This window comes from Gadus morhua, chromosome 2 (assembly GCF_902167405.1).
Source record: "Gadus morhua chromosome 2, gadMor3.0, whole genome shotgun sequence".
Lineage (NCBI taxonomy): Eukaryota > Metazoa > Chordata > Actinopteri > Gadiformes > Gadidae > Gadus > Gadus morhua.
In genome coordinates, this window is record NC_044049.1 from 26,308,196 (window position 1) to 26,322,115 (window position 13,920).

Sequence of the window (13,920 nt, forward strand, 5' to 3'; positions counted from 1 at the left end):
CGTGTGGAAACCGCATCCGTGGTGGATACACACACACACACACAGACAAGGTGGAACTGTCCTGTAGATAGCTGCACGCTACACTTGAGACCACAGACGGCCTCCCAACTTGTCTCTGTTATATTGTCGCTTCTATGACAATCAATCCTCTGATTTGTGACACTATTATGGCTGGCAGCACCTCCAAGACAGTTCACGATATCTTTCAAAGCATGGAGTACGGGCCGACTTCTTCCAGCTCCGCCACTGCACAGGTTGAGTACTTGTAATTGTGCTTTTAAACTATATATTGTAATGGACGGAAAAACGAAAGTATTACGTTTTTATATTTATGGACCGTAATATACATTACATTTATATATATAAGAATGTTATTCTGACATGGGTTTTTACTTAGGTTGAGGGGATCATAGGTCGAGGAGATGCATGTTCATGATTTACATGTGAAGTCACTTAGTACACTTGAACTCACAAGATAGTCATGTGACCGCCGCCCAGTGCCGATTCAGACGTGCTTCGGTTGAAGTCCAACAACACAAGTTGTAGCCTCAATTCAAAGTTCACTTCTGCAGATACCGCTCGCAGTTGGATAATTGGGTGCCCCCGTGCAAACACAAGCCTCATCAGTACAGAGATCACCTTATGTTCTGCTTTGCATGCTGAGTGACATATTATAGGCCTAGGTCTCTTCCATTTTTCTGCAACCAAGGTTAATTTCCAGCATTTAAAAAAATGAAGAGGGTGTAGTGGCAGGGCAAGCCTAATCCATGCTTGGATGGGCCTGGTTCTGGCTTTATCATGCAATATCCCCATTGCCCCAGAATGAGGTTTATTTATGCATATTAGGCTTGTTTAAATGTTGTGGTAACCCGGTACTCGATTGGGCCAGGTTCCACGGATGAACGACACTTTTAGCGTGCGGATACGCCGTTAAAGTCATTTATTTACAATCAACTTAAATCAAACAAGGAGCTCGCAGTCTCTAGGGGCCTCCGTGGGCCTCTAGCCTCTCCCGGACACGAGCACTTCCTCCTTGCTCCCGTGCTGTGCTGTCCTGGACCTCCTTTTAAGATGGCTCCCCTGCCACCGGCCAGGTGTCCACCAATCACCCTGATTGGGGAGGCGAAAGGGATGCTCTCCGTCGCCGGCTGGTGGGTGGGGGTGGTATACCCCGTCCTTCACGGTCCCTCGGGCCCGTCCAGGCCGCGGTTTACGTGGCGGGATGCCACAATGTGAACAGTTTTCACATAGTGTAATTTTTTTTTTTCATACATATGTGTACAACAATGTTTCTTTGTTGCTGTGTCTCTATGCCTCTTGGTCCAGCTTCTCCATACGTTTCAGAGCTGTTGAGCAGGGCATCGCCTGTGGATGGTTCTACTGGTGCAGCAGTCTGGCAGCAGACCGTATGGTTTTATGTAAAAACGATAAGCACGTGACATTGATTTCTTGAGGGGCTATTCCCGTCCTGAGGAAAGTACCGCAGTTCATTGACTGCACAATGAAACCCCCTCTTCTTTTGACTAGTGAAGTGAAGGATCGGTAATGTTTGTAATGATGCATCCAGGGCAGCTCCTGAGTGGTTTTGAGATTATATTCTATTCGAAGTGGCTTCAGTGCTTCTGGAAGGCCCATAAGCACGCCTCTTAAACGGTTGATCGTTCTATTTCTTCCGAGGCACGCGATGGAAGTACCTCTGCATTCACTTTCATTTTGATCACTGAAAGCGGGGGCCGGGGGAACATGGGCCATTCCTCTCTCACTGCGGCCTCTCGATCAGGCTGGGAGAGTATCCTGCCAAGAACAAAGTAATAGAAGTCAGGTTTAAATTAAGCCGTAAACTATTGACAGCCAGTCCTCAGTGGACATCTAGAGTTATGGTTTGTTGAGCTAAAGCAGCAACACTGCATTCTTTGTATAAATAACTATCTAATAACTGATGTCAGAAGTATAAAATGAGACTGAGACATTCAAACTACTATTAAATGCTGCAGGATGAAATGATGAAATAGGTTTAAGAAGTCTGAGCTTCTCCAGGTACTTACAAAGCAGAGTTGGCGTTATCTGAATATAGTCCTCAAATGGCTTTCCTTTGCATGATGAATTATTATCGTTAACTTAGGACCTCTTTGTAGTTGCGTATACATTAATGCATTTTTAATCAGGTTTGATGTAGCTCTCACGTCATGAATCTCTTTAATATTATTAGTATTTGATAATTTTATGGTTCATCATGGATTGTATCATAATTGTTGTTATAATATTAACTGAGAGTATGCCTCCCATGATAATTTTTTTTAAGCACTATGATCATTACCGCAGGGCAGTCTGAAGCATTATCTGATTATTAATTATTAAGGTTTTTGCTCTGTGCTCCCGCCTGTGAAGCGACGGCACTCGTCCCGTCCTGGTTGTTCACTGTCACCCCTTCACCTGTTCCAACAAACAGGCCTGGCTGGAGAGCCACGCCCGCACCCTCGGCCTCTTCATCAACGGCGCGTTCCTGAACCCGGCCGGAAGACAGCTGACGAGCCTGACGGACGCTAAAGGTAGCGATCAGCAGGGAGCTATTGTTTTTAGCTTTGGCTTTTTAAGACTTGCTGGGACTTTCAAACAAATGCTGATTTGAGTTGTACATCTTTTACAGATCTATATACGTTCATCTTGTCACCTAAAGTTAGATCTTTTATTTTCATTCGTTTCCTATATTTGCAATGATCTCTCTCTACTTTCTTTTCAACTGCCTGTATTTACATTAACTTGGTGTGTGTGTGTGTGTGTGTGTGTGTGTGTGTGTGTGTGTGTGTGTGTGTGTGTGTGTGTGTGTGTGTGTGTGTGTGTGTGTGTGTGTGTGTGTGTGTGTGTGTGTGTGTGTGCAGGGGAACGTGTGTTCAGTGTGGTGTGTGCTGGGAAGGAGGACGTCTCCGAGGGCCTGAGCTCCTCCGCCAGCGGCCTGCGGTCGTGGAGCGAGCTGTCCTGCGCCCAGAGGGCCAAAGTGCTGCTAAAGTAAACACAAGGGCCATGCCCTTTAGCTATTACCCAGAACCACCGGGGGTTTCTCCGCGCAATGTCAATAGGCGCCTTCGTACAGTGTAGTTCTGGGGACTCGGCGAAAGGAACTCCCCGTGAAAAACGACATGTTTCGTAGGACTGGCTAATGTAATAATAAATTATGTCTGTGTCTCTGTCTGTGTGTCTGTGTGTCTGTCTGTGTCTCTGTGTGTCTTTGTGTCTCTGTCTGTCTGTCTGTGTGTCTGTGTCTCTGTCTGTGTCTATGTGTGTCTGTCTGTGTCTCTGTGTGTCTCTGTGTGTCTGTTTGTGTCTCTGTCTGTCTGTGTCTCTCTGTGTGTCTGTCTGTGTCTGTCTGTGTCTCTGTCTGTCTGTGTCTCTGTCTGTCTGTTTGTCTGTGCCTCTGTGTGTGTCTGTGTCTGTGTGTCTGTGTCTGTGTCTCTGTGTCTTTGTGTGTCTGTGTGTCCGTGTCCGTACCCGCGTCCCCCAGATGGGCGGGCGTCCTGGGTCAGCACGGCCCGTGTGTGGCGGAGCTGAGCGACCTGTCCGGTGCCTCCTGCCCCCCCGCCTCCCTGGTGCGGCTGGCCCAGTACTACTCCGGCTGGGCGCAGCTCCGCGACGCACGCCTGTCCCACTGGAGCCCGCGCGGTGAGGGGCGGCCGGGGGCTGTGTTGTGAACGCTAGACGCTGGGGCGGCGGTAGCTCAGGAGGCAGAGCGGGTCGGCTGGTAATCGCAAGGTTGCTGGTTCGATCCCCGGCTCAAACTAGCGGGGTGTCGAGGGGTGTCCCTGAGCGAGACACCTCCCCCTCACCCTCCTGACGAGCTGGCTGTCGCCCTGCGTGGGTCGGTGTGGGAACGGGTGCATGAATGCGTGAATGTCAAGCAATATTGTAAAGTGCTTTGGATAAAAGTGCTATATAAATGTAGTCCATTTACTATTTTGTAGCTTCAGTCCCTTGAACTCGCTTCATGTTTATTTGTGGGTGTTGTGAGAGTGATGGAGGGGATCTGTAGCGGAAAGAGGAAGATCTATTTGTCTTATCCTCCAATCTTGTATATCTGCTTGGAACAAATAAGTGCATGCTTAGAAAGTTGTGCGTGTGTGCTTGCTCGCAGGTTGTTGTGGACGAGCCTGGGTTCCGGCTTGTGTGTGTGTTGTGTTCATGTTTTTTTTTCGTGTAAATGTTGTGTTTCGTCCAGGTGTGGTGGAAGTGGTGGCCTCGGATGACTGCCCGCTCTACTCCCTGATGCTCAAAGTCCTGCCAGCGCTAGCCATGGGTAACACACACACACGCGTACACACGCGTGCGCACACGCTAGCTAGTTAATTGTTTATAATTAACAGGCAAACTTATTCTTACTCGTATCTTTTAATTTCCCTGGTTATGATCAGAGTACCCCGTTAGCATGTTTGGGACATCATGAATAATGATTTGCGATCCTTCCTTGTGAACAGAATGTAAATATAAAACAACATTATATAAATGATGACAATTACCCTCGGTCGCTTTCCAGGAAACGCTGTGATGGTTGTGCCTGGCCGTGTCGCCGCCCCTTCAGCGCTCCTATTGGCCCAGCTTTTTACAGAGGCGGGACTCCCTGCCGGGGCCTTGAACGTTTTGCCCGGGGACCCTGTGTCTCTGGGGGCCATTGTGGCCCAGAACCCCACCATCAAGTCTGTGACCTACTGCGGCAACAAGCAGGTGCGTCGTGCGCGTGCGTGTTTGCGTGCGTGTGCGCGTGCGTGTGCATGCGTGTCCAGAGTGATAACTCAGGCAGACCAGGATCGTGCAATGTGATTGGTGCTTGTTCGGTGCTTGCTGACCCCTTTTAAGAGTTTGTTATTCACTTATCTCCGCTGCCCCCCCCCCCCCCCCCCCAGGACGGAGCGGCGCTCTGCAAGGCCACGGCAGGCCTGGGCGTGGCGGTCTCCGTCTCGCCCGCCGTCGGTGCCACGTGCCCCTTCGTCGTGTTCGAGTCGGCCGACATCGACAGCGCGGTGGACGGGGCGATCGAGGCCGCGTTCAAGAAGAGGAAGGAGGTGGGCACCCCCAGGGGGGAACGTGACGAGCCACCCGTTTACGCACCTGATGCCGACACTGCAGATATGTTGTATCAGTTCAGTAATCGATTGAATTGTTTATAGATGAGTGCATAACCAAGCATTATCATTCATAGATTGTGGGACTTGACTGTTAGGGTATTTAGCAGACACTTTTATCCACAGCGACTTCCAACCATTCATACACACAATCACACTTGAGTGTCGAACTCAACTCTCCGCTAGGAGGAGCCAGGGACCGAACTAGCAACTAGTTCTTGGATATGGCGGTGTGAATAGCATTTACACAGCATTTTAAATCATTCTGTGCATCTTGTATTTGTTTGGCCTATTCAGGGCACTGCACTGCAGACGTAGGAAAGAAATCCTTGCAGTGTTTTCCCATTTGCGTTGCGTTCCAGAACTAAAACTACATTTGAGTACCTGGATGTAAACGCCTTGCATAGCCGTGTCTGGCCTCCAAGCCTCATGAAGCCGTGGCTCAAAGCGGCGGGCAGCCAGTGCAGGGAAACCGCATGAGCGATGATCATCACCATAAGAGTCTCATGATCTCTCCGTACAATACAACCCGACACAAGCTCCTCATGCGTCCGTTGGTTTTCCGTCCGTCTCCCCGTGTGTCTCCCCGTGCCCCCAGGTCCAGTGGGTGCTGTGCGTGCAGGAGGGCGTCCTGGACGCGGTGCTGGCCCGTCTGAGGCTGCGGCTGGCCGGCCTGAAGTGCGTGTCCCTGGCGAGCGAGGCGGACCGTGTCCTGGTGGAGGCCGCAGTACAGGGGGCCGTCCAGCAGGGGGCAACGGTCAGTCGACCCACTGCACGTTTATATCAGTGAAGTAGAAACTGGCTTCAAACCAACGATGCACTGCTTTGGCATCGGGCAGTTTCTCCTGAGATTGATTTCCACTTTATCCTGCAAATGTAAAACTTTAGACATATTTATAGCGCTGTTTTAGTGGTGTCCCATAATCCTAATGTAAGGCCGCTTCGCCGTAACATTAACTGACGCTACGCCCTAGTGGTCTGCCGGGGTACTGCAATTTTTACCACATATATTCTTTGATACGTTTTTTATTAAGACACTGTTATTAGTAAGGTCATAACATATATAAACTGCATGATTTAACGTCATTTTTAATAGCTAGCCCACGTAACCATGGCTTCTTTTGAAAATCTGCTTAAGGGCCGAATTAACGATAGTTTCAAAAATGTTTGTTGTTGGCGGCGGGCCCCTGTCCAGCTGATCCAGTCGTGCGGACCCCCGGCCTCGGGCCTCCAGTACCCTGCCACCGTGCTGTGTGGTGTGGCCCCCCCCTCGCCCTGCGTGGCCAGCCCCCCGCCCTGGCCGCTGCTGCCCCTCATGACGTTCAGGAGCCACGCGGAAGGAGTGACGCTTGGTAACGCCGCCATAAAGAATACCGGTCCAGGAGCGGGGATGATGTGGAGAAGAGCTCAGAGTAGAGGGCTTAGAGGGGACATAAAGTTGTGATCAGCCGTTACAAGCCGTTCAGAAAATCGGCCTCTTCTGACATCACAAGTGGGCGTGTCCACGCCCACTTGTGATGTCAGAAGAGGCCGTTTTTCTAAACGGCTTGTAACGGCTAATCCCACTCACACCAGGTGGTATAATATGTCAGATGTGGGCTGAAAAATATTGTCCCTAATGTCAACCAGTGGTGCGCTAGAAGCCTCTTTTTGCCTTTTGATGGTGGGCGGGGCTAGCTGAAACAGGGCGTTTCCCTAACGGTTCTCCGTGGTTTCCTCCGTTCCCCAGCGAACCACAGCCCTCACGGTCACGCAGCCTCCATCTGGACGGAAGACCTCACCCTGGCTCTGGAGGCTGCCAAGAGGTGCTCCCTTCTTTCTCTCCATATGCCTATCCTTAGTGACTGTCTGTCTGAGGGCCAGCGTGTCATAAGATACAGATAGATAAGATCTATGACAGGTTAGGTGACACTTTCTGGATGTAAAACAAGTAAAAATTCCGGTTTTAGGGGAGCAAATGACAGAAATAGAAACGCTGCAGGTAAAAAGCAGATGAACAATAACGTGTTTTCCTGGGTAGCTTTCGCAATGATTTAGTACTGATCAAACATCGGAAAGAGACACCTCCCTGTCTCTGTCTCTGTCTTTGGCTCTATGTCTGTCTGTGTCTGTGTCGTCATCTGTCTCTCTCTCTGTCCTGACCCCAGCCTCTCCGTGGGCTCGGTGTGGGTCAACTCCCACTCGGTGTGTGACCCGTCGCTGCCCTCTAGTGGACACAAGGACAGCGGCACCTGCACGGACGGCGGCCGGGAGGTGAGGAGGGGATGGGGGTGGAACTACACAACGATAGCGCACAACAGAGCAGCACAGAAAAGAGAAGCTCATTAGCGCAAGTGGGTGAAGATTTTACAGAATTCTCTCTGCAGCAGGGGCTAGAGACGAACAAAACATTTCTTTCTGTTTCCGCCCCGCTTTTACCCGAGCCAATCACCAAGGTGGCTTTTCCCCCTGGCGTGCTATTGGCTGTTTTAACACAATGACCACAGGGAAGCTTTTTGATCATTGGTCTGATTGGTTGAAGGATTATCCAATTGCGTACAGAGTGGTTTGAACTAGGCCCGTTGATCACGCCTCTTGTGCTGAAGACAACCACGGCAGCCTCCCCAGACCGACGTGTAGGCTACGATAGAGCTTGATCTGGCACCAGCCAGGCTGGATCCTTGCCTCTAGCAACACGATCACTCTGAAAAACGAATGTAAAGCAGAGGGAACTGAAACACCCGTTAACAAAGATTTAAGATGGTCTTCCACCTGATTTTAGATTATAAAATTAATAAAGTGAAGACAAAATAACCATAACATTATTAATCTGTCTGATTTTTGAGACCACCTAAACCCACAAACTGACCTTTTCTACCTGAAAATACGGTGCATTACGAAAGCGAGTTGTGTTCTTAATGTCGTTTCACATTGCCCGTTACATCTCTCCTCCTGCGCCCCCCCCTCCCCCAGGGTCTGTACCAGTTCCTCCAGTCCTCCCCCTTTGCCCCCTCTCTCTCCCGCTCCACCCCGGCCCTGGACTACGACACGTTTGGATCGGCTGCGTCGCCCGCCGTCATTCCCACGGAGAGGTGTGTGTGTGTGTGTGTGTGTGTGTGTGTGTGTGTGTGTGTGTGTGTGTGTGTGTGTGTGTGTGTGTGTGTGTGTGTGTGTGTGTGTGTGTGTGTGTGTGTGTGTGTGTGTGTGTGTGTGTGTGTGTGTGTGTGTGTGTGTGTGACTTCCCCTGTACAGTCTCCACTGTTATATTATCTGCTGAATACATAACTGTTTTGTTTCTCTCTTCCTTTCTTTTATTCATTCATTTATTCATTTCTCCTACCTTAGTGCCCCCAAGTTCTACCGGCAGCTTGTCGCGGGCAAGTCGTGCAAGTCCGAGTCTGGAGGCAGTGTTGCGGTGCAGACACCAGATGGCGCCAGCGTGCTGGCCTACTGCCCGGACGGAGGCAGGAAGGACGTCCGCAACGCGGTGGAGGCCGCCATCAAAGTACAGCCTGGGTGAGAATCACACGCACACGCACACACACACACACACACACACACGGTCCAGTGATTCTCTATTCTCCTTGAGGATCTAAACATGAGAAACAGCCCAAACTTGCAACGATCAGATCTGACCCCCCCCCCCCCCCCGTCATAAACACATGCTTCATGCCAACAGGCTCGCTGTCTACGCTCGGGATCAAGTGGTTCTGCTGCACAATGCAATAGACAATCAGCCCACGCTTATTAGCCCTCGTAAACACCGGTTCTACAAGGTGGACAGAAGCCAACTGGCAGACGTAGAGTCAGTTACGCAACACACAGTTTAGCCACGAGGCAAAGGTGCTGCTGTTGTCCGACCAATGCGCTCGTAAACGAACAAACTATTACAACATTAACCACATTTGATATGATATTAACCGTACCCTAATACAAAGTAATTTGTAAGTAATCTGTTTTATATCAGATATTTGATTGTGAAAGTATGGAAACCTAGCATCTGTCTGAGCTTCGTTTGCACAAGGAGCAAGGGGGCAATAAACAGTTTTTTGTTGCCATAAACCTCTGTGGCCACATCAGCGACTAAAGCAGTGTTATCAGTGTATAAACGGCATCGAACTGCATTCTGTCTGATTCAGGCCGATGGCGAATTGCTATCTCCAGAGGTGAATGGGTTTGTTTGTCCTTATTTATGTAACATAGCTTATGTTTGTGGTGTCGTTATAATATCAAAGATTGGAAGACTATAATTTGACTGCATGAATAAATGATTGAATTTGCCCTATTGTAATTCTAAGAAAGGTTAGAAGCCTTGCTTTAGTTAACTGAGTGACTATAATACCTAAATGACTTCTTTCTTCAAATTAATGATTCAAATCCTAATGGGATGGTATTTGGCAAGATTTGGCAGGTCTCGTCACATAAACGTATACACTGATTACAGAAATAAAACGTTCTCACTAATGGGGAAACATCACTCGATCCATATGTTATTCCTAACAATGAAGGACAACAATGACCGTTGAGGGCTATCATAGCCGATACGTGTCTGATAGAAAAGCATGATGTTACCACTGAAGAAAATCAACGTGCATACATATCATAATATCACGACTCAAATCCGACCTGAACAAATATCTGTCTTAGATCCATACCCGTCTTCTTTTTACCAAAGGGAATGAACGCAAACATTTTTTTGGGGGATTTAACAGCAAAGCAGACCGCGCCATCTTGACGGTTGCCTTTCTGTTGTCTGTTATGCCCGCTGGTTCGAGGGGATCTGCAGTGGCGTTGCCTAGTAACCGGTCTTTACTCCCCCCCCCCCCCCCCCTCTCTCCCCCATCATGCAGCTGGATGAAGAAGGGGCCTTCTGCACGCGCTCAGTCCCTCTACTCCCTGGCCAAGGAGCTGGAGGCCAAGAGGCCGGAGCTGGCCGCAGCCATCAGAGCCCAGACCGGCCTCTCATTGGACGAGGCTGACCTTGAGGTGGAGCTAAGCGTGGACCGGCTCACTGATTGGGCGGCACGCTGCAGCCAAACCCAGGGCGGTGCTCCGGTAAGACTCGCGTCGTCGTGTTGAACTCCGAAAAGGAACCTCTGACAGCGAACCGTTATTCGTTTGTGTTTCGCTCTGAACGCGTCTGTCGACGCTCTCCCTCCAGGCCGTCCCCCAGGCAGGCTCCGCCCTCTCCCTCCCCCAGGCGCTGGGCGTGGTCGGCGTCGTCCTCCCCGACCACAAGCCCCTCCTCTCCCTGGTGACGCTGCTCGGGGCGGCCGTCGCCATGGGCAACGCCGTTGTCATGGTGCCCAGTCAGCGGTACCCAGTGCCAGCCTTGACTTTCATCCAGGTAGACATTTAATAAAATGGTTTTGGGGTGAGGGGCGTTGGGAATAGGTCAATGGTTACGGCTACGAGCACGACGGAAGGGCCAAAACTATTTGTGTTTCTTAGTGAGACTGTAGCACAATAGCAAGCTACAGTAGGTAATGTATGGTGAGGTCGGTACTAATGGTATATAATGTATGGTTAGGTCAATACTTATAGTATATAATGTATGGTTCGGTCAGTACTAATGGTATATAATGTGTGTTAGTATTCTATACTGTTGGAACCTACTGGTTCCAGTAGGTTGGATTGAGTGTAGCTTTGAAACATCTATTGCACTGATCAGCCCTGATTACTAACTACTGTCGAGTTGAAAAATATGTGCAGATTCAAAACTAAGTTTAGCGTTCCTGGTTCAGCTATTTTAGTTTGGCTTCACGCTCTCTCTTCCCCTCTCCACTTCCTGCGCCCCTCCTCCCCTTCAGTCCGCGCTCACCCGTTCCTCCTCCCTGTTCCGTCAGGTGCTGCAGGCCTCTGACCTACCAGCGGGCCTGGTCAACATCATTCCCGGCGCCCGCGATCAGCTGACTGCGGCTCTGGCCAATCACAACGTGATCAAGGCCATCTGGTACTGGGGCAGCCCTGAGGTACTGACTGAAGCTTGGTTTGGTACGATGCATCACTGCCTTGTTATTCGCGATGGATTCTTGTTCCCATATCTTACCGAATGGGTTTGATCTAATTTAATTTCGAGTCACAGACCAGGATTGATAGACGGTTGTTTATATTATATTAGCTTCTATTCAGCGAAGGGAACGCATCTTTAGTTAAATTCAGATGTCTTATTAGCATTGATGAGAACATGTTTCAGTCCTGAACTCTGTCCCCTCTTTGTCCACTCTCTGTCCCCTCTCTGTCCCCTCTCTGTGTCCCCCTCTGTCCCCTCTCTGTCCCCCCCCTCTCTGTCCCCCTCTGTCCCCCCTCTGTCCCCACTCTCTCTGTCCCCTCTCTGTCCCCCCTCTGTCCCCTCTCTGTCCCCTCTCTGTCCCCCCTCTGTCCCCTCTCTGTCCCCCCCCTCTCTGTCCCCCCTCTGTCCCCCCTCTGTCCCCCCTCTGTCCCCCCCCCTCTCTGTCCCCTCTCTGTCCCCTCTCTGTCCCCCCTCTGTCCCCTCTCTGTCCCCCCCCTCTCTGTCCCCCCTCTGTCCCCCCTCTGTCCCCTCTCTGTCCCCCCCCTCTCTGTCCCCCCTCTGGTCCCTCTCTGTCCCCCCTCTGGTCCCTCTCTGTCCCCCCCCTCTCTGTCCCCCCTCTGTCCCCTCTCTGTCCCCCCTCTGGTCCCTCTCTGTCCCCCCCCCCCTCTGTCCCCCCTCTGTCCCCCCTCTGTCCCCTCTCTGTCCCCCCTCTCTGTCCCCCCTCTGGTCCCTCTCTGTCCCCCCTCTCTGTCCCCTCTCTGTCCCCCCTCTCTGTCCCCCCTCTGGTCCCTCTCTGTCCCCCCCCTCTCTGTCCCCCCTCTGTCCCCCCTCTCTGTCCCCCCTCTGGTCCCTCTCTGTCCCCCCTCTGGTCCCTCTCTGTCCCCCCCCTCTCTGTCCCCTCTCTGTCCCCTCTCTGTCCCCTCTCTGTCCCCCCTCTGTCCCCTCTCTGTCCCCCCTCTGTCCCCTCTCTGTCCGGTTCCTCCGGTTCCCAGGGCTGTCAGTACCTGCAGCACACGTGCACCGGGCCCTTCAAGACCCTGTGGCTCCACAGCGGGGGTCCCGCGGCGGAGGAGGAGGCCTGCTGGGCTCCCACCAGCACCTCCTTCCTGGAGGAGACCTGGAACCAGTCCACCCAGTGGAGGAGCGTCTGGATCCCCACCGCCTAGGCTCCACCTCCACCTCCACCTCCACCTGGCTGGACCACCGTCATCTTCATCACCATCACCACAAACTAGGCTGGATCATCATCATCTTTATCACCATCATCACCACCACCTTGGCTGAAACCTCCACCTACACCATCACCTAATTCGGATTCCCAGCAACACCACCACCTAGGGTGGAGCTCCACCAACACCACCACCTAGGGTGGAGCTCCACCAACACCACCACCTAGGGTGGAGCTCCAGCAACACCACCACCTAGGGTGGAGCTCCACCAACACCACCACCAAGGGTGGAGCTCCAGCAACACCACCACCTAGGGTGGAGCTCCAGCAACACCACCACCTAGGCCGGGCCCCCCAGGAGTAGCAGTAGGAACCTCTGGGGGAGGAGAATAGTGTGGCCTCCAGGTTGTAGAGGTTAGGCCAGGGGGAGATCCCAGCGAGTAGGAAGGAAGGAAGGAAGGAAGGAAGGAAGGAAGCAATGAAGGGTTCAGGAGAGGTAGCAGGAGTGCGGAGGTGTCATAAGGGGCTCAGTCCTGAAGCCACTGTCATTGTCTTGGTAAAATAGTCCAGTTCCAACACCCCTTCTGCCTTTGTCTCGATCAGATGGCAAGTGCTTCCAGAGAGGGAAATCAAAGAGTCCAGGTAGTGTTTGACCTCATCCTAAAATCATTGAATATTAATGAGTTATTCCGATTAAAATACTGTTTGCCCCAAATTATTACACGGCGATGTTTGTAAAAATACAGCGTGATTTGTTCTCTAACATTTGGTACACAAGGTTCTATTTCTCATGTTCTGTCAAATGTAGAAAATGATAAAAATACACAGATTTGCGTATGCATTATGATAAATCACAAAACAACGTTAATGTTTTCAGTACAACCCAAATTATGAAGACGTTACCTCTGATAGTGTTTGATAGAATAATATAATTTTAATATGTGAGAATGCTTTGCTACAATCTTGGCGGTTAACGTTCTACCTCTTGTATTCGAGCAGGCCTTCTACTGCATAATTTCCAGCGAAAGTACTTGCTTTCGTAGCATTCGCAGTACGAGCGAAAGAAGATGAATCCATCTAAAATAAAATCTGATGTAACCTGTATATTCCAGCCATATCTGCCTTGTATTTCAGCTTCTATAAGCGTTGATTTCTTTCCAGATAACAATAATTCTTGGCACTGAACAATGTGATACTGTAATCTTCAGCCAGCAAACTACATTCATAGTTTGATGGCAGTAACATTCCCGGAAAGCACTTAAAGAGTTTCAAAATGTGTGAAAGCCATGCCTCTATTAAAAGTTTGTTATTAAAGATCAAATGTTATAAAATGTGCTGCGTCACATTCTTTTAATAGCTATTAAAGAGCGGATTAAGATATAAAATTGGACTGGTTGCCGTTGTTTTGTAAGATACTGTACTTTGACTTACATTTTGTTCTTACTCTTTACTCGACACGCACACACAGACACACCGACACGATCCAACAGGATGGCCTGTGTGCCACAAAAGTGCAGAGTCACAGCTATGACAAAGCAAAAATCGTCAGCAGACCATGACTCTGCATTTACACCTAACACAAGACCGCCAGACGCTATTCTCACTTTGATGACCAAGCACAAAATAACAAGGAAGTGTAACCCCGTACT

General features: G+C 50.4%; 1 protein-coding gene and 1 long non-coding RNA gene across 2 annotated transcripts; one reads left to right on the forward strand and one right to left on the reverse strand.

Annotated features, from left to right (window-relative positions):
- Positions 1-7: 7 nt before the first annotated feature.
- aldh16a1 (aldehyde dehydrogenase 16 family, member A1) lies at positions 8-13,661 on the forward strand. Its single transcript, XM_030376036.1, has 17 exons — positions 8-254; positions 2,450-2,549; positions 2,880-3,006; positions 3,500-3,657; positions 4,211-4,288; positions 4,526-4,713; positions 4,893-5,051; positions 5,710-5,868; positions 6,307-6,463; positions 6,841-6,916; positions 7,259-7,364; positions 8,064-8,182; positions 8,436-8,606; positions 9,941-10,145; positions 10,252-10,437; positions 10,937-11,062; positions 12,096-13,661. Exons 1-17 carry the CDS (start codon positions 135-137, stop codon positions 12,267-12,269), a joined length of 2,409 nt encoding a protein of 802 aa, XP_030231896.1. The 5' UTR covers positions 8-134; the 3' UTR covers positions 12,270-13,661.
- Positions 1,002-13,777, reverse strand: LOC115558091 (uncharacterized). Its single transcript, XR_003979297.1, has 3 exons — positions 13,703-13,777; positions 8,431-8,602; positions 1,002-1,794 (listed from the first exon to the last, which is right to left on the reverse strand). It is a non-coding gene; the product is annotated as an uncharacterized LOC115558091 (long non-coding RNA).
- Between the last annotated feature and the right edge of the window lie 143 nt (positions 13,778-13,920).

What these genes read in the sequence shown, in the direction of transcription:
- aldh16a1 (XM_030376036.1), top strand. Translation starts at nt 135, where the DNA reads ATGACAATCAATCCTCTGATTTGTGACACTATTATGGCTGGCAGCACC. An exon ending in CCGTCCAGCAGGGGGCAACG is followed by an intron (nt 5,869 to 6,306) that starts GTCAGTCGACCC and finishes GCCCCTGTCCAG; the next exon opens with CTGATCCAGTCGTGCGGACC. An exon ending in CGCGGAAGGAGTGACGCTTG is followed by an intron (nt 6,464 to 6,840) that starts GTAACGCCGCCA and finishes TCCGTTCCCCAG; the next exon opens with CGAACCACAGCCCTCACGGT.